General features: G+C 37.9%; 3 protein-coding genes across 7 annotated transcripts; 1 reads left to right on the forward strand and 2 right to left on the reverse strand.

Annotated features, from left to right (window-relative positions):
• Positions 1 to 314: 314 nt before the first annotated feature.
• Positions 315 to 2,058, reverse strand: LOC117629623 (rubisco accumulation factor 1.1, chloroplastic). The gene has a single exon (XM_034362170.1). The coding sequence runs from the start codon at positions 1,927 to 1,929 to the stop codon at positions 571 to 573; it is 1,359 nt and encodes a 452-aa protein (XP_034218061.1). The 5' UTR covers positions 1,930 to 2,058; the 3' UTR covers positions 315 to 570.
• A 3,741-nt stretch (positions 2,059 to 5,799) lies between these two features.
• On the forward strand, positions 5,800 to 6,734 carry LOC117629625 (ethylene-response factor C3-like). The gene has a single exon (XM_034362174.1). The coding sequence runs from the start codon at positions 5,883 to 5,885 to the stop codon at positions 6,633 to 6,635; it is 753 nt and encodes a 250-aa protein (XP_034218065.1). The 5' UTR covers positions 5,800 to 5,882; the 3' UTR covers positions 6,636 to 6,734.
• Positions 6,735 to 14,139: 7,405 nt separating this feature from the next.
• Positions 14,140 to 17,912, reverse strand: LOC117629624. 5 transcript variants are annotated; one of them, XR_004586130.1, is made up of 8 exons: positions 17,610 to 17,912; positions 16,927 to 17,070; positions 16,261 to 16,328; positions 16,104 to 16,154; positions 15,947 to 16,006; positions 15,404 to 15,859; positions 14,745 to 14,810; positions 14,140 to 14,409 (listed from the first exon to the last, which is right to left on the reverse strand). XR_004586130.1 is itself a non-coding variant. In XM_034362171.1 (8 exons), exons 1-7 carry the CDS (start codon positions 17,734 to 17,736, stop codon positions 14,756 to 14,758), a joined length of 966 nt encoding a protein of 321 aa, XP_034218062.1. In that variant the 5' UTR covers positions 17,737 to 17,912; the 3' UTR covers positions 14,140 to 14,409; positions 14,745 to 14,755. The 5 variants fall into 5 exon arrangements, 3 of the variants coding, with proteins under 3 accessions (XP_034218062.1, XP_034218063.1, XP_034218064.1); XR_004586129.1 differs by having other exon boundaries at positions 14,559 to 14,815; XM_034362171.1 differs by having other exon boundaries at positions 14,745 to 14,815.
• Between the last annotated feature and the right edge of the window lie 1,572 nt (positions 17,913 to 19,484).

The following is a 19,484-nucleotide window of genomic DNA, read 5'->3' on the forward strand; positions in this document are numbered from 1 at the left end:
TAAGGACTTGTAGAATAAAGCTGGTTTCCCAGTTCAGAGTGTTCTTCCAAGCCTGCTAAGTAGACTTGTGTGTTCGAAACTTGTAATGGGTGGTTCTCTTCTCTTGTCTTCCAGAAAGTATAATCAAATGAGGCTATCTCATAGCAGCTTTAATTACTTCAAATATCCATGGTATCATTTAATTTGAAGATAGATGTGCAGAAACAAAGAGTGCTTGTACAAATCAAGGAACTTCATCATCAATGTGTGGGGAAATAGAACTTTTATTTCAAGTGCATCATGTAGTAACATTCACACTTCATGTGCACAAATTTGAAAGATTAACATGTCTAGTTAAATCATAGATCGTTTTATCTGTGAAAGAATAAATCTGAAAATTACAACAACATGCCTATTACACAAGGGCCATCAAGGCCAAGGGAAGAAAGGATAGGTAAAAACCCTTGTAGAGGGGCATCTAACAAAACCCCATCTCAAGTTTCCAACATTACTGGAATTTTTTATGAGTTGTATAAATCTCAATCGTAACAAAGAGTGACATACAATACAATGATCATACTCTTTCTACTTTTACTCCCAATCCTCTTCGCTCAATTGATCGTCTGTTTCATCTCTTGGTGGCCTCACTATCATCACCACAGTCCCTAAACTTTCCTTCACGCCAGTTTCCTTCAATGCTGATCCCCTCACAACCTTAAACCCCAAACCCCCACCCTCAACTGCTGCCAAATAAAATCCATCATCAGCTGCCACCTCCTTCTTGCTCCTATCAGCCACCAACAGTATAGGCTCCTCCTTGTACCATCTATTCACCTTCCAAGGCAAAACCCTCGCGTCACTAAACGACACCACCACTCCCCCCTTTCCTAAACCTACCACCGGCTCCCATCCCGGCAACACCACCCACCTCTTCCACCCCTTCTCTGCCACCACCACACCAAACTCTCCCTCACTACTACATTCCCACGGTGCCTCCAATACCTCCTTATCCTTCTCATCTGCCCTACAAACCGGCAAAATCACAACTTTACTGGACTCTGCCACCTCCCCAAACTTCAATCTCACAACTGGAACCCGAACCACATCTATAACATCCCCTTCTCTCCCTTCTTTCTCATCAGTCTCCCCCTCCAAATCTGTCAAAATTATTTTTTTGGCCTTATCAGTCCCTGCAACTTTCAGAGCTTGCTCTAAAGCAGCAGTTCTGGGTTCAGAGGGGTTCTTGTGCTCCCTAGCCTGCCTATAATAAATAAAGCCTAGACAATCTCCAGGGTGAGCATAATCAAAGCTCTCCCACCCTTTATCTCCTCGCCTGCGAGGAAAGTCCTTCATAGAACGGGCCAGGTCCTGGGTGCCCTTAACATCAAGCTTGTTCTCAATTATGTAACGGGCTGCAGCAGCACGCTGCTGGACACTCAGGAGCCGAATTTCATACAACAACTCGGAACCCCCGGTGTCAAATTCCGCAAGAATTTTGGGGTCAGTCTTGGATTGGACTAAAGAGTCTCTTACCTGAGCCGCAACCACCAGGCGGTTCTGCTCAACACCGGAAATCCCAGTAACCTCTTCGATGGTGGGAGGCGTGAAGCCTTCTTGGAGTAAGGACGGGATTAGAGGGGCGAATTCGTACCAGAGGCCGAGGCGATTTGAGAGGATTTCGAGGCGGCCATTGGCGTCTAGAGAGCGGAACTTGGCGGGGACTGGAGATGGGGGTGGGCGGAATGGCTGGTACACTTGCTGCTGTTGGGAGCTTGAGGAGGGAGTTAGAGTGGCAGAGATGGGCTTTAGAGAAGAAGGTTTAGGATAGAGGAGGGGTGGTGGGTGTGGGTTAAGGAAGGAAGTGGAGAATAATAAGAGATTGGTGTTGGTGTTGGTGTTGGGGTTGAAAGATAAGAAGGGTTTGAGAGTATTTGCTGTTACAGAAAGCATGGTAGGTTTTTTGAAGTTGCCAATCTGGAGTGAGAGGCAGGGAAGGAAGAAGGAGGCTTTGTCCCTTATCTGCTGATGATGATGCTTCTTCAGTTATGGAGCAAAAACAAAGTATGTTGAATTGAGCTGAGATTTTGTTTAGCAAAGAAAGAAAGCAATGGGCTTCACCAGTAAGTTTGTTCCTAGCATCTGGTTGGGTATGGCCCATATCAACTTCATCAGCCCAAATGAAAGTGGCCAGCTGCGCACAGAATGCAGCCCAATTTGAAAAGACTGCTAGCTGCGCATATGTTTAGAAGAAATCAGCCCATTCATGAACCCTTTCTTTTATGATTATTTTTGCTGAGTCGTGAGTGAGTCGCGAGTGTGGATTTTTCCTGTTTAGAGCACTAATTTCAGACCCAAAAACAAGAGAGCACTAATTTCATATGTGAGATAGCATTAATTAGTATTTCGATTCTTCCATTCTTAGCAACCAAATGACTTACGTCACCGCCGCTGTGAGACTTTTGACCAAATATTCATGTGAGAGTTTGAAATTGTCAAATGCTTCTGGAAGTTTGATTGACCACCCTCTAAGGCCAGCTCCAGCGAGGGAGCCCAGCCCGAGGCAAGGGCAGAAAAAAAAAAAAAAAAAGTCCCTCCAGCGTGCAGCCCAAGCCCGAGTTTGGTGTGGGACCCACCAACTCGGGCCAGCCCGAAGGCCAAACCAGCCCCAGGTCCAAAACTCGGTTGCTGACGTCAGCAGCTACATTATCGCTACAGTGCCCCGCTACAGTGCCGCGCAGTGCTACAGTATCCGCTACAGTACTACTAAAAGTCCACGTGTCGCACTCTGAGCTCTCCGATCAGATTTTTTTTCTCCAATCCAACGGCAGCCAATTTTTGTGCAATAAAAAAATGAAAAAAATTGAATTTTTTTTAAAAAAAATACCAAAAAAATACTCTTTTTTTTTCTATAAATACCAAAAAAATTTCCGATTGAGATATGAATTTTATAATAAATATTGATATGTACGAACCCAAAAATATTATCCAAAAATATTATCTAAATTAATTATTTTTATTAAAACATTTGTGAAAAAAACAAAAAAATGAATAGTAATTGCCCTTAGCTAGGGCAACGGGTGGAGACACAATTTACTATTTGCAAGGACAAGCACTATTCACGTGAATAGTGCTTGTCCTAGCTCCACCCTTGCCATGGCTAAGGGCAAACGGGTGGAGTTGCTCTAAGGATGCATTTAATTCGACAGAGACAATCATAATAACAAAGCTGAAAGGCAGCGAGAGTGATTATATAATATATTAGCCTGACCAGCTTTTGAAACACACAGCCACTAATATATGTTTGTTGTAATTCATGAGTCAAATAAGATTCAAACATTGATTTACGTATATAAAAGTAATGGACTTTTTTCTTTTCTTTTCTTTCTGGTATTATAAATTACTTGTTCAATCTTCTTCTCTTTTATTATTGAAAATGACACTTGATTGGCCCTTGGCTTCATACAATGCACCACATGCTCTATTTCATGACGGTTTTTATTTTCAACAATGTACCACATGCAACTTGATTAGATCATCTACAAGAAACTCTTTGGAGCGAGTCATGTATAAAAACATCCACATGCACGACGGCTAATCAATAATCACTCTCACTCACTCACTCACTGTCTGTCGGTTTATCAATTATAATGCCTCGTCAAAGGCTGTCTTACCCATTATTAATCATTATTAACGGAAACTAACCAGAATATATTTACTTTATTTTAAATTAAATAATTATAGGTGTGAAACAGCAAAAAGCTCGCGATCGAAAGAAAATCTTTTGCGTTCTTCTCTAACATTTCCGGAGAATTCAAATAAGCATTATGTGAGTTTTATTTTATAATAATGACTAATTTTATATTATGTGATGTTTCACTATATATGCCCGCGACGGAAATGTACCAAAGACTTGAGCTAATGATATAGATGGGACTTTTATTTTGTCGTCCGCTGAAGGAAAACAATTATATGAATAAATTGACCATTTGGAAACCATTCATTCATCCATCCATTGCCTTGTTAATCTTAATGATGCACTGGGAAACTGGGGTCTTGTCTTCACCACAAAAATTAACATCTTGTCACTAAAAATGAATAACCAATAATGTGAAAGACACAAGGGTACCAACTTGAACCATTTTGATTTATACAGGTTCATGCACTTTCCATTTACCAATATACATCAAATTGAAATAATATATATAGTTATTCTTTCATTCGGATGTTCGCACGTTATTATCGTGCATATGTCATTGTAAACAAAGAGAAAAGAAATACATAACGTTCGCACGATAACAACCTCCGTACGTCCGCATAAGAGAATTTCTATTTATACATATATGTTTTTTTCTCTTTTTCCTAATTTTTTCCGTTTGAAGGGAATAAGAAATCGGAACTTGTTGAATTGGATAGGGACAGATGATGAGTATTAATATGGTTATTGGCTGGTGGTCCAAAATAGATGGGGCCATGGAGCTCGCAGAGTTGCTGTTGCTGCTGAGGGATCGATTGAGACATAATGCAATGCAAAGCAAACCTTTTCCATTTGTCTAGGTCATCTAATTCCAGACTCCACAATTACTTATCACTTGTGTGTTAATAAAATAAGAATATTAAAATAGACAGCCTCTGAAAAGGGTTTGTAGCATGCACGAACTTTGACTGGACTGAATGCACGATTTTGATAAAGGAATTAGGAATTTAGGACTACTTCCATTACCGTCCACAAAAAGATGAGACACTCGTGCATTATTATTATATATGCATACGTGAACCCCAAGCTCTATGAAAAAGTCAATAACTTTTAAACACATGCTGCAATATCAATTGAAATATAACACTATAAAACCTGAAAATTACCGTACTAGCCCCTAAAAGACAAGCTATACTAGCTCCGCCATTGTCCAGAGAGATGGCTTTTTGCTTTTTATTTTTTATTTTAAATTTTATATGTGAGACTAAAAATGCTTTGGAGCTAAGACATATATATTCCCATGAACAAAGAAGGTTTGGTTTGAAACGGACTGCAGTCGATACAATCTCGTTATTTTTTTGCATTAATTAATAATGCCCCCCCCCCCCCCCCCCCCCCCCTTCTTCTCAAATGCGATGACGTTGTCTAAACTTGATTCACATTATATTTTGTCAAAATTATAACCAACCTATCCAAAACTTAATATTTCAAACATACAATTGCATTTCGAGCAAATTACTATAAACACACGATGACCTAGTAAGTTAATATGACTTAAAATTAGTTTAATTTAAGTTAGGTCACCAATTGATGGAATTGGATGTATCATGTATGTGAGTATGACAAAGACGACACAACAAAAATTGTGAGCAATCCGGTCCGGTATTGAAATTAATAAACTTGCTTAAACTTGGGGTTGGGGTGGGAGGTGTAGAAACTTGCAACTTGCAAGTGGAGAAGGAGGCTCATCCATTGCCACGAAAACCCTCAACTCAACTCAGCCCTCCTCCTCATAATAACAACAATAATAATAATAGTAAGCGCAACGCACAATGAAATCATCAAGCTGATGTCATAAAATAATATTGAATTCTCACTATACCAAAAGGAACATCTAAAAAAAATTGAATTCTTACCTAAGATGGCCGCCATGTGTGTCTTTGACTCACGTGGATACTTGGCCCCGCATTTCAAATTCAACCCCCTTTCTTTCCTTTTCGCCATTATTTTCATTTATTTATTATTATACTTCAAACCCATGGGGTGGGGCCTTCCCTCCCTCCTTCCCCTATATAAACGCCTAATGCGTTCGTAATATTTTCCATCACCCCAAACCACACACACCACTCACTCACTACTACCATATCAATTCCAATTGTTCAAACGACACCTACAACAACAAAAATTCAATTTCCAAATTATTCAAACTATGGATTCTTCATTCTTCCAAAACCCCATTTCTGAATTTTCCTTTGATTTATCTTCTTCTTCCTTCAACTCAACTCTAGATCAATACTATTCTTCTGATCATCATCATCATCTCTCATGGTCATGGGACATGTTCAACTTTGTTGATCACCACCATCACAGTCAACCCTTGCCCCAGCTACCGTTCAATGAGAACGACTCCGAAGAAATGCTGCTCTATGGAGTTCTTGCGGAGGCGCCCGCAGGAGGAGATCACAACAACTCATCGGAGACAATAACTCATTCCAACAAAGATATTCACGAAGAGGTGAATTCTTCTAATTCCACTCCCGAAGAGGATCAAGAGATTTCCTACAGAGGGGTTCGGCGGCGGCCCTGGGGAAAGTTCGCGGCGGAGATAAGAGACTCCACTCGAAACGGTGTCAGAGTTTGGTTGGGGACATTTGATACGGCGGAGGAGGCAGCCTTGGCTTATGACCAAGCAGCATTTGCCATGCGGGGGTCTTTGGCTGTCCTCAACTTTCCAGCCGACGTCGTTTATCAGTCACTTGTGGAGATGGAGTATGGATTCGAAGAGGGTTCGTCTCCGGTGTTGGCCTTGAAGAGAAGGCACTCCCTCAAGAGGAAGTCGTCAATGAACAAAAAGAAGAAATTATCAGATCATCAAAAGAATGATGATGAAGATCAGTTGGTGTTGGAGGATTTAGGCGCAGACTATTTGGAGGAGCTTCTCCGCATATCGGCGATGACCTAGCTACAAGCTAATAGTGCTGCGAGCCGTCCTCATAGAAATTGTCCGTTTGTGTCGGCCATGCCATTTTTGGACCTTGTTTTTTCTTTTTTGGGAAAGTAAAGTTGGATTGAGAAGGTGGAGATGACGGCCACTAGGTGATTCTTAGTTTTTTCTTAGATAAATGTTATTCACCTTTGTTTCTTTCCTTGTATAAATTTCAAGATAATTGATGAGTAAGTAGCTTTTAATTAGTCAACTATGACAAAGAGAAAGAGTAGTTGGTGTACAGTTCTTTGCTAATTATTTTAGTCTATATTAATAATTGATTAATAGATTCAAAGTAGTGAAAAAAAGAAGAAAAAGAAGAAGAAGAAAAGATAAGAGTGCTGTTGGACCTTGATTATGACCGTTCAAACAGTTACTAGAGTTTACATTTGAAAAGGCTGCTGTCACAACCAATTTCAGCTACCTAAAGAATTTATCTCACAAATAATAATATAAAATAAGAGATCATATATTACAGAAAACCACATTATGCATTCTTCTTCTTCATCTTCTTTCTGTTTCTCTTTTTTGTTTTTTGATGTCATAGGAATTCAAACTTAAAACCATTAATATGCAAGTTAAAATCATTTTCCAATGAATTAGACCCATAAACTTATTTTTCCTGTTTAAGAGTCAAATGAGAATACAAGTTATGCCAAAACATCTTCTATCAATATATTTAATAAAAATACTAATAATATATGGTCGAAACCGAAAAACAATAATAACTTGATCGAGTCACTAAATTGAATGCATGATTGGATGGATGAGGATCTTTTGATCCTTTCTTTATTGGATCCTCTCTGAAGTATATATAAAATAAAGGAAATAATGTTAATTCAAAAGCCATTAACTATGTGATGCGAGATATATAGATGTATAGCATTAAATTTAGCACGCCATGCGAAACAGTGACATGCATCAATCTCAGTTGAGGGAGACAGTGCTTGTTTTGTAATTTGTATATGAGGCGGAAAGGCGTTGTTATTGTCGGCAAGCAGCAAGTGGGCAAAGCAACAACATTATATTCATGCATTTGATTTGATGATATATAGGCTAGGGCTACCTTCTTCTTTTTTTATGATGATTTCTTCATATGTAGTTTTAACTTTATGGAAATAGCAGGAAAGTCACTAAGATATGCAATTTATTCTTCTTTCGATTTGCATAAATTAATGTCGAAATCGCGTTCGTTGTGTTTTCTCGTTACTGTTTGGTTTTTAATATAAATGTGTATATATTATGAATCCAAAAATTCATATATGATAATAAAACTAATAGATATATACAGAATAACACCTAGACTATACTTATATATAAAAAACACTAAAGCCAAGCAATGTGAAAACAAGTTGTGAAAGTCGTATTGGCAACATTAAGGTTTTATATATCCAAGTGCTTTTGCCCCTCTTATTGTTTCTGGCCCTTTTCTGGTGGGCTTTCTAGTCCTTTTGGACTTCTTTGCCTCCAGTCAACCAATCCCATTGGGTAAAATTAATGGTTTGTCACACAACGCAAGATTCAAGAATATCAAATTAACAACTTCTAAAGATAAAAAGTTACACTGAACTGAAATGAAGCAAACAGATGAGAGACATTGACCACTGCCTAGACAAAAATTGATCAGTTCGTGTGTAAGACTTATTCGTTTCATCTCTGCATCTACAGCACCAAAAACTGCATATACTTATATAAAAATCATGGTATAGAAGAAGCTGAGGGCTTGCATGGTGGTGGTCGCTGCAAAAGCCTAACACGGGGCTTTTCAGGTGGGGCAGGGGCTACCATATGGACGGGATTAGAGCGTCTGGGAGAAGGTGGAGCACTTCCAATTCTTCGGCCTCCTAAGTTCACAGAGAAACCAGCTGCGTTTGCAACTTGAAGCACCGTATTACCTGCATCATGGATATCATCATGTAACGCTTGTGGCATTGCAACGTAGCTTTTGGCCATTTGACTATTTTGTGAGAGACACAGTAAGCCAACAATTGGCAATATTATCAAAAACAAGCGACAAGGAGCCATTGTTAGTTCACAGTTCACACACACAGAGTCACTTGAGCTACTTAATTATGGTTTGAGTTCTTTCTTTGTAATGCTTCAAATATATATATATATAAATCCATATGTATCCATTTTGTCTGGTGATGGCAATGTATATAGTATGAAAAACTTTCACCTTTATTAGGTGCAATAGTCATGACTTGCTGACTATACTCTTTGGAGTTTCTCTCCCACACAGACAAAATTTTAAAATATATATATGAAGGTCTAGCATCCAGAAATTAAGGAAAATAAAAAATTATATATTGTTGAATAAGATTTCATTGACTATGTCAACTTGGTCCTTTCAAAGATACAAGTCAAGAGGAGACCCAACTGCCGCCTAGAAAAGTTTTTTATTATTTATTTTTCATCTTATTGAATATAGTTATGAAGATTTAGGATGGATTGTTTATGTTGATTTTGTTGTGCTTTGTAAATCATAAATCATAATCAAACTCTACACGAATGGATTACAGACAAAACCCCATCCCTACTTCTACTTCTACTTGTGTGATGAGCAGAAGGGAAAATTAATATTTTATGATCATTGACTAAACCCCATCCTCATATGTATATGGATTGGATTATAGACAACAAAACCCACATCCCCAATGCTTTTCAAGTAAAATATTTAGACGGCAAGAAAAAGACCAAGAACTCCTGTCCTGTTTATTTCGAGTTGCATTTTTTTAATTAAATTATTCATTATATATTCCAACGAGAAAATGTTCACAACAAGTGAATTCAAACTTGATCATACCTCTTGTAATATAATAATAATGCCAATATAAAAGAAACTTTGCAAGCAAACCTTTCATGAGACTTTTGCAATATAAAAGATGTTGATATTTCTTCCTTCCTTGCCTATTGAAGGACTACATCTCTTTTATTTTTATTTTATATGTTTTTACACTTATTATGAAATATTTTATTCAATTTCGTTTTCATTCCCAATACAAAACTAAAAATAAAAATTCAAAAAAGAACTTAGTGTAGCCAAGTGGGTTTAGGGTAATGCCCTGATAGTAATAGATAATGCTCTAAACTACTCTTATCGATAAACGAAAATCAGGGAAAAAAATTTAAAAGAAAAAAGGGATCACAATATATATATATATATAAAGAGTATAGCTGATCGGCTATACTATTTATTAAAAAATAGCGGAGAATTTCTTAACTATGATATTAACCAGTTCTTACAAGATCATGGCATCATACATCAAAGTTCATGCCCTTACACTCCCCAACAGAATGGGGTGGTTTAAAAGAAAGAACATACACTTATTTGAAGTCGTTCGTGCCTCTTTCTTTAGTGCCAATATGCCACAATCATTTTAGGGCGAAACCGTCGTCTCTGCAACATACATTATCAATCGGATTCCCTCTAGTATCCTAAATTTTCAAACACCACTTCAAACACTTCACCACCATATCCAAACACCTCCCACCCCAAACTTGGAACCCTGGATTTTTGGATGTGTTATATTTGTCCACTTACATGATCACTAACGAAGCAAATTGGATCTCATAGCCAAAAAGTGTGTTTTCATTGGGTATGCACCTCATCAGAAAGGATACCTGTGTTATCATACTTCTAGTCAGAAAGTCCATACTTCTATGGATGTTGTGTTCCGGGAAAACGACATATATTTTTCAGCTGCACATAAAGAGCATTGCGACACCAACACTTCTCAAATTTTTGATTTTTTTCCTCCAGAATCGTCCAAGCCTGAAAACGACCGGCCGCCAATAACTCTACCTGATAACTACCAGTCACGGCCTGATAACGACCGGTCGCTTATGACTCTGCCAAAAAACTTCTCTACCCGAAAACCAGCCTCAGCTTGATCTGTGGTCTCCTTGCTGTCCAACTCAGGAGGAGGAAACTAATGAGATTTTGCCCACTCTGGAGACTTCTTCAGCTTCAGTACCACACCAATCATCTGCTAAGGCTGTCATTCAGGTAACATCTTGTCCTGAAACTGATAACATTAATGAAATATCCCATGATAATTTGATTTCAGAAGGCACAGAGCCTGAATATCAGATTCCAAAATGGAAGAACCGTGGCAAACCTCCAGTACACTACGAAGCAGATCTTAATGCCAAAGGAAAATATCTCATCAACAATTATGTATCCATCAGCAAATTATCAAAGTCACGACACTTTGTGAAACAGTTTGCTGACATACCTGTTCTCAACAGTGTAACTGAAGCAATGGAAGACCCAAAATGGAAAGAAGCCATGAATGAAGAAATGTGAGCTTTCCAGATGAATGGCACATGGGAACTCGTGCCATTACCTCATGGAAAGAAGACTGTGGAATGTAGGTGGATTTATACTATGAAACTCAAAGAAGATGGATCCATTGAAAGATATAAAGCTAGATTGGTGGCGAAATGGTACACACAAAGATATGGGATAGACTACTAAGAGACCTTTGCTCTAGTAGCCAAGATTAAAACTATCAGAGTCCTTCTGTCTCTAGCAGCAAATCTCAATTGGCCATAACATCAGTTTGATGTAGAAAATACATTCTTACATAGATACTTGGAAGAAGAAGTATATATGGACTTACCACCAAGTTGTAACTTAGCTCGTGACAAGGAGAGTCAAGTTTGCAAGCTCAGAAAGTCATTGTATGGGTTAAAGCAATCCCTTAGGGCATGGTTTGGCAGATTCACTAAATCCATGAAGAATTTTGGATATATACAAAGTAATGCATATCGCACTTTATTCTGCATTGATTGTTTATGTGGATGACATAATCGTAACTGGAAACGACATAGGAGAGCAACTGAAACTGCATAAATATTTGTCTCAGAAATTTGAGATGAAGGATTTAAGTGATCTGAAATACTTTCTAGAAATTGAAGTAGCCAGGTCCACAACTGGTATATTTCTGTCTCAAAGGAAGTATATATTAGATCTGCTCACTGAAATAGGAATGCTTGAATGCAAACTTGCTGATACACCCATCGAGATGAATCACAAGTTATGTGAAGGCATGGATCAAGAACTAACCAATAAGGAATAGTACCAACGCCTTGTTGGAAGGTTGATATATTTAGCCTACACAAGACCAAATATTGCATATGTTGTAAGTGTGGTTAGTCAGTTTATGCATTCACCCAGTGTGTCCTATAGGAATGCAGTTGATTGGATCTTAAGATATTTAAAGTTAGCACCTGGGAAAGGATAAATATTCTCAAAAAATAGAGATCTCGAAGTTGTTGGATATACAAATGCTGATTGGGCTAGCTCCATTACTGATAGACGCTCTACTTCAGGTTACTTGACCTTCATGGGAGGTAATCTAGTCACTTGGCAGAATAAAAAACAAAATGTTGTTTCTCGGTCTAGTGCAGAAGCAGAGTATCAAGGAATGACTCACGGAGTTTGTAAACTACTGTGGATCAGAAGACTATTGACAGAATTGGGTTTCAAGCCAGGAAAGCCAATGGAGTTACAGTGTGATAACAAATCAGTCATTGACATTGCCTATAATCCAGTTCAACATGATCGAACAAACATGTTGAACTAGATAGACATTTTATCAAAGAGAATATTGAGAAAAAGATCATCTGCCTACCATTCGTAAAATCAGAAGATCAACTGACAGATATCTTAACAAAAGCTGTTTGTAGCAGAGTATTTCATGACTTACTTACCAAGTTGGGCATTGGTGACATATATGCACAAGCTTAAGGAGGAGTGTTGACGTGAGTCTCCTAATTAATCAAGGAGATTTATTTCCTTAATTAATTAAGGGATTTACTTTCCCATTTTATTTAGTTGACAAATCTTTGTATAATTAGGATATATTATCCTACTTGATTACTGTATCTATTTCCTTGTAAAGCACTCATGTAAACTCCTATATATTTTCTTATAGAAAAGAATATAATTCAACTTGATACATTCAAACAATATTCACATTTTAAATTGCACAGCTAATAATAAATAGAAACAACACTTCCTTTCCTTACTTAAATAAAAGGAAAGGAGAGTTACATTTCATCGGATAATCTATTAATTATCTGCTTAATTAATATCATCCGTGTTTTATTAGATTGCATTGCATCACGTATGCATACAATATCAATATCACCTTCATATGACGTCGATATTGCCCACATAATTCTCTCATTATTCCAATATATATTAATTAAATACTTTCAAACTCATAGATATTCATCTCATCTCCACCACCTGCTTGTATGGTTTGTTGCCACACGTGTGAGAATTGTGGTTGAAATTGAATAAAGGGAGCCGAAGAAACTGATGGAAATATTAATGTCGATAGCAAAAGGAGGGTACTAGGGTGGATGAAATATTTAAGCCAATTAATGATATGTAACAAGAAGTGATCCAGAGGAGAGGAGAGTGAATGAGGATGAATAGCAAGCATTAATGAAGATGATATGCCTCACTCACATCCACATCCACATCATAATCAATCAATGCTGCGGACAAACCATTTTTCACCCAAAATTTGAGTGAGGGCTGAAGCTAAGCTGCCACTTTGTTAATCAATCACCAGTCGAACTGTAAATTTTATAATTACAACCATCATTGAATTTGTTTGACATTTGAGTGTTTGAGAGTTGAGTTGAGAGAGGAAACACATATTTTGTTCAATTAAGGAACCTCAAGTAAGATATTCTGTTTGATAATATGTGGAAGATGAAAGAATACGAGGTGGCTCAGTTATCTCTCTCTCTCTCTCTCTCTCTCTCTCTCTCTCTCTCTCTCTCTCTCTCTCCACATATATATATATATATATATATCTATGACGATGGTGGTGACAGCTGTAGTGGTAGTGATGGAGATGCCAATGGTGACGGTGGTGGTGGTGGGGGTGGTGGTGATGGCAGTGATGGTGACTGAAATGGCAGCGACGGCGGTGGTGCTGATGAGTTTGATGATGGAGACGGCTGCAGTGGTGGCAACATTGGCGTCTCTGGCGGAGGAGGAGGAGGTATTAAGGCGAAATGGCCACGAGGACGATTAAACAGAGGTGGCGGCGGCGGAGATCGAAAGCGACTGGGTATCATAGAAGAAGCTGCTGTTGCTTTGGCTTCTGCTTCTGCTTCAGAATCAGAGGCCTTCACCCTCTCTTTAAAACCTGATCTTTCTACTGGGAGTCCCACACCCACATTAATCAACAACACTAATAAACTCACCACCACCAACAACAAATGTGAAACACTAACACCCATTTGGATGGAGCTCTGTTGCAAATGGAGTATGTATCATCTACTTTATATGTATCTATGGACTATGGGGTTTGCTGCTTGCTCCTGCTCGATTTATATAAATAAAACAAGTATCATGTGGTGAACTCGTGTCCGTCAGAAGATACACATTTCAATTCAATTAATATCCACCCACTCCACTAGATATAAATAATACTTGAAAAACACAAACACAAGAAGAAGAAAAAAGAACATATTGCATTTACTTCAAATTTGACAATCATGCAGTTACCTACCTCATCCATCCCCCTAAACTAACATCAAGATCTACCCAGTATACATATTACATATACAATAAAATGCAGGCCGTGTAGAAAAGCATTCCAATTTGACATAACAGCTTGGTGCTGCAAACGAAAGGGTCATATTTTGCAACAGAGTTCCACCTTCCAAGAATATATGAATCTCATGACAGCTTCAGTGCTCTCACCGCCGCAGCAAAAATCTAAAATTCATTGACAAAAGTCTTCAGGTCAGGCAATTCACAAATGGCTATTATTACACTCCACTAATTGACAGTAGTACATCAAGAGTTTCAACATATGCACAATAAAACAATTGAAAGAAGATGGCATCACAAGCACCACTTATTACCAGGTTTATTATTGCATCCTGACCATCAAAATTAGGTTACATCAAATAGGATCCAAATTAGGTGACTAAAGCTAGCCAACGCTTAATAAACCCACAGCTGACAAATATCAGATGAAAAGGCCTATTTTCCACTTTGAGGAGCCTTTTGTTTTCAACCAAGAGGGCTTTCGGGCATTGGATCCTCACCAATGTTTGCATTACTCATGCGGACGGTCTCTCTTCCGCTTCATGTGCTCCCCTCTAGGTGAAATGCTGCCCTACCGATGCATTGTTTTACAAACCAAAGTAAGAATTCTATTATAGTTCTGTCTTCACTCCACAACCAGATATATTCTATGCAGCCTTGTAATGCCTTTTGGTTAAAATGACCCAACCTCAAATCAAATACTACATACAGCAACACAAAATACAAAACCAGATTTCACAAATAAAATAATTCAAATCTGATTTTTTAATTCCCGAAACAGGGGAACAGAATGAACTAGAACAAAGGACATTATTGTACTGCAAGCAGTGGAATTATGCAATAAGAAAATATGTTCATAAGGAAGGTGAAGAAGGAATTAAGTTACAAGTATAGACTCAAAATCAGCTTGCAGTAGAGCATCAAAGAGCACAACTGATGCAGTACCGCAGCAAAATAGCACACAAACTTATGTCCCAAAATTGTCATATTTCAGCTTGTATGACATGTCAAAGTCATGCATAAAAATCAAATTAAAATGAAACTAGACCTTATAAAATATTAAACTACATTGACTTCACACACAATTCTTATAATGGAATCAAAGTGTGCATGCACTTGTTTCAGGTATACTACAAAACTGAGAGAAAAAACTGCAAACCTTAGAAGGTGCACCAGGATGAGGTCTCAAACCTCCAGATGAAGGTTGACTGGGGCGGGTGATTTCCTCATACTTAATGGGACTTATTTTCTCCTTGTTATTTGATGTTAATGCCCCCTTATTAGAGGTCTCACTTAAGTTAGCAGATGGCGTTGTATCCTCTTCAAAAGATTCACTCTTTAATGGAAGTGTCCTTACAGATTGTGCTGTATTAGTTTGGGGAGTTGTTTCAAAATCTTGAACTTTCTTGGAGAACTGTGTAGCTGCTGCTCGTGCACCAGCTATGGCCGCTGTGAGACTTGAAGATCTCTCCAGTTCAGAAGTTCTAGTTTCTGGGACATTTGCAGAGATAGACCCTGGTTTCAACGAAAATGGATCTTGTGGATTTGGAAGTAAAAATTTTACTGGAAGGGGACCTTCAACCGGGGTAAGACCTCTAATAGCAGCTTCATATATCTGAGACAGATAAATAAGTTAGATCCACTACAAAATATACTCAGTGAGAGAGAGAGAGAGAGAGAGAGAGAGAGAGAGAGTATGCACCTTCTTTTCCAAGTTATAAACACCTTGGTACCCACGCATCTCAAACGGAATTAACAATTTCTGCATTAATCAGATCAACAAAAGCTTTATTATATAAAATGGTTACTTCTTCAAATCACAGGAGTAGCCAGAAATGGGCCAGTGTGAAAATACATACCTGTGGCTGCTCGCAAAGCCAACATAAATCAGTTTGTGCTTCCAGCCTCACCTGCATATGAACAGTCAGAGCTTAATCAACACAGTCTTGGAGCCCATGAAATCATCACCTTGCTATATTATGAAATAAAAAGGTCATAAGTAAATAGGTAGCCCACCCCTTCAGGTACCATCTCCCAGCATGCTAGTTCTTCACGTCTAACACATCCAACCACTTCAACACACCCTATGTCAAAGATGAAACTGAATGTCAAAATTTGTGTGCATGAGAGAGAGATATAGACGAAGAAAGAGAAACATAATATCCAAAGAAACTTCAGTATTTTTATATAATAGAATTATGGAATTATTAACAAAACATGGAGTCCATAAACCAAAAGCACAAGATGTCTACAAGAGAAACCCACCTAGGAAAGCACGACAAAGAACGTTTAAAACAACCGTCATAAAAGCTATACAGAACAGAAGTTTTACTATGGAAGTATTTTGCCATCCCCCCACCACTCAAAAAAAGGGAAGTAAAGAACCAGCCTCAGTAAAACATCTTAGAATAAAGAGACTTCAAACTTTAGCTGCAAAAGTTTCCAAAAGGCTACGTATTCCTGAGCTTAATAATTGATTCACATGCAAATATGTTAGCAACACAACTTGAACCAGCCGACTCAAAATCCAGTTGGTATAAGCATGACGTGTGAGGGTGCCTTTGGGTATTTTCATCCTTTCTTTCCAGTTATCTGATTGATCTTAACATCCCCAAATTTGTGTGCACACACACACACACACACAAGGAACGTGCATCACAAAAAGTACCAAACTTGGAATACCTAAAAGTCTTGAAACTGGATAATACTCTGGAAATTTAAGATCAGCGATTCCATCCACTGCATAAATTTCCCTGTAGAAGTCCTCCATTGCTTTGATTGTAGCCTCATCAGGAACCTTACTAGCGGCATGAATCCAAAGGCGCCCTTCAAAATACAAATTCAAGGCTTTAGAAAAAGGCTCATCTCAAAGTTCAAAATTATAATGGCAATGAATATAATCATAATAACAAGAGCACCCCAAAACAAAAAACAAAAAAAACAAAAAGATCCAAATTGAAGAGCAAAAAACCAATTTAACAACAGTAATGCTTGATAATCCTACATTAAACTTTTTCCTTTTAAAGAATAAAAAGAGAAGATTGATATCCCACTAAGTAGTTTAAACGTTCAGCGGACAATTCAGCGAGTTAACCAAAAAATCCAATCTTTTGCTCAAAATCAAATGCTTACAAACTAAAAAATTAGCAGCTTACTTAAAGTTTTCTACTTGTTCAGTTCCCAATATATAAAATATTTCTAACACTCAATATTCACACCCTCTCCTTTTCCACTCTTTCCCAGCTAGCAAATAGACCACATTCTCAAAAGTTCAAAGCTTAATACTTCCACGGCAAAGATGATGCGACTAAAACCAAACGGGTGTTGAAAGTTTGAACTGAATTAAGAGGTTTTAAGGTTCAAACCTCTAATAGGAGCGGCCCATGTCCGGCCTTCGATGCGCTTGATACCATAAACCAGCAAAGAAGCCCATGGCTGGTGCATAGTCAAACATGGGTTTCTGTAATTCCCAGAAGAATGCCCTCTCCTCATCTCTGCTTCTTTGATTCTTTAGAAGGGACAGGCAGTTTGATTCTCTCGCTGCTAATTGTTTCCGAGAATCTCCGATAAACTTAATAGTTACAAGAACGATTTTGATGAGTCAATAATTAGGAAAGCCTTCTTTTTTCATGTTTTAGGCGACAGCAGACAAGACTAAATTGGGAAAATCAGATGTAGGGGTTGTTTTCGTAGGTATGCTTATTTTTTGGTTTTAACCTATAGTTTTTTGTTTTTATTTTTTTTTTCTCCTTTTTGTTTTTAACCTATTCAATATTATTTTTAGGCTTATTTACTGTAGTGCCCCTTAAAACATCGGTCAAATTTCACTTTACCCGCACAAAATTAAAGTGGTCCACTTTCATCCCTTGACAGAAGTTTGGTGACCCACTTTGCCCCATGCTGTCAACTTCATCTAAAACTTTGCTAAATTTAATGACGTGGCAGGAGTGTTTTTGTAATTTCATACACATGAATTATTAAACTAATTAAGTAGGTGAGGTGGATACCACATGGAATTAAAACTTAATTAAAAATTTTTAAATCAAAATATATAAAATAATAATTAAAAAATCTAGAAAAAGTAACCAAACAAAATTCAAAAACAAACCCAGGCCATCTCATCCTCCGTCCCCCATCCTAATTTCCCCTCCCCCATCTCATCCTTCAGACTCTCTCTCTCTTAGATTGCCTTCACCTGAGGAATCTTTCATCTTTTCTTTTCCCCTTCTTTGTTGTTTCTTTGGTTACAAACTTCTGTTTTCGCTGCTACTTTTATGTCCAGCAATCTCTCTCTCTCTCTCTCTCTCTCTCTCTCTCTCTCTCTCTCTCTCTCTCTCTCTGCGCACAAAGAACCCATATTCAAATTTGGGTTAGGGTCGGTACTCTCTCTCTCTCTCCCCATTTCGCACACATAAGACAATGTCATACGCAGACCCAGTTTGTCGAAACAAATTCAGAGTTTGCTGGTGGTCATGGGGTTGTTGGGTGGTGCAATGGGTACTTTGTGGTGGTGGGTGGGGATGGGAGAAACACAGTGGGTATTTGATTTTAAATTAAAATATCAACCTGGGTTAGAGGGTTTGAAGAAACAAAGAAAGAGACATGGAGAGTGAGGAAAAGATAAGGGTTGGGTGGCTTGGGAACTGATCTCCACTGTAATTTTTTTTTTGCTTTTGCTCTGTTTCTCCTTGGCAGAGAGATTAGAGATCAAATGATGATTGAGTGATGGGGTTGGTGGGTGGCGAGAATTGTGGCGGCTGGGGGAGTGATTGGGTGTTGGGTAGGGTTTTTAATTATTATAATATATTTTTTTTAATTTTGTTATTTTTAATTATTATAATATTTAATTATATGTTTACCTATGTGGAAGTGGGCTCAACTTGCCATGTCACTCACTCAATAGGTGTAATGATTCATGTGTAAGAAATTACAAAAACACTAATGCCACGTCATCAAATTTAACAGAGTTTTGAATGGAGTTGATAGAAAGGGGCAAAATGAGTCACCAAACCTCGGTCAATTGATGAAAGTGAGCCATTTTAACTTTAGGGGGGTCAAGTGAGAATTGACTGAAATTTCAGGAGGCACTACAGTAAATAAGCCTTCTTTTTATGGCATGCTTATTGATTCGTAATCAGAATGAAGAGAAATTGAACTGAGGAAACTTTAGAATTTAATCAAACTGTTTATTAAACTATATAGAATGGTATTGATTAAATTGTTTATTAAATTATCATGAA

The sequence above is a fragment of the Prunus dulcis genome, chromosome 6, assembly GCF_902201215.1.
Source record: "Prunus dulcis chromosome 6, ALMONDv2, whole genome shotgun sequence".
Taxonomy (NCBI): domain Eukaryota; kingdom Viridiplantae; phylum Streptophyta; class Magnoliopsida; order Rosales; family Rosaceae; genus Prunus; species Prunus dulcis.

Coding starts and splice junctions, on each gene's coding strand:
- LOC117629623 (XM_034362170.1), bottom strand. CDS start 1,929: ATGCTTTCTGTAACAGCAAATACTCTCAAACCCTTCTTATCTTTCAAC.
- LOC117629625 (XM_034362174.1), top strand. CDS start 5,883: ATGGATTCTTCATTCTTCCAAAACCCCATTTCTGAATTTTCCTTTGAT.
- LOC117629624 (XM_034362171.1), bottom strand. CDS start 17,736: ATGAGGAGAGGGCATTCTTCTGGGAATTACAGAAACCCATGTTTGACT. Junction 16,329..16,926: donor TCCAGTTTCAAGACTTTTAG/GTATTCCAAGTT, acceptor TCTTTGACATAG/GGTGTGTTGAAGTGGTTGGA. Junction 16,155..16,260: donor GGGAGATGGTACCTGAAGGG/GTGGGCTACCTA, acceptor GTTCATATGCAG/GTGAGGCTGGAAGCACAAAC.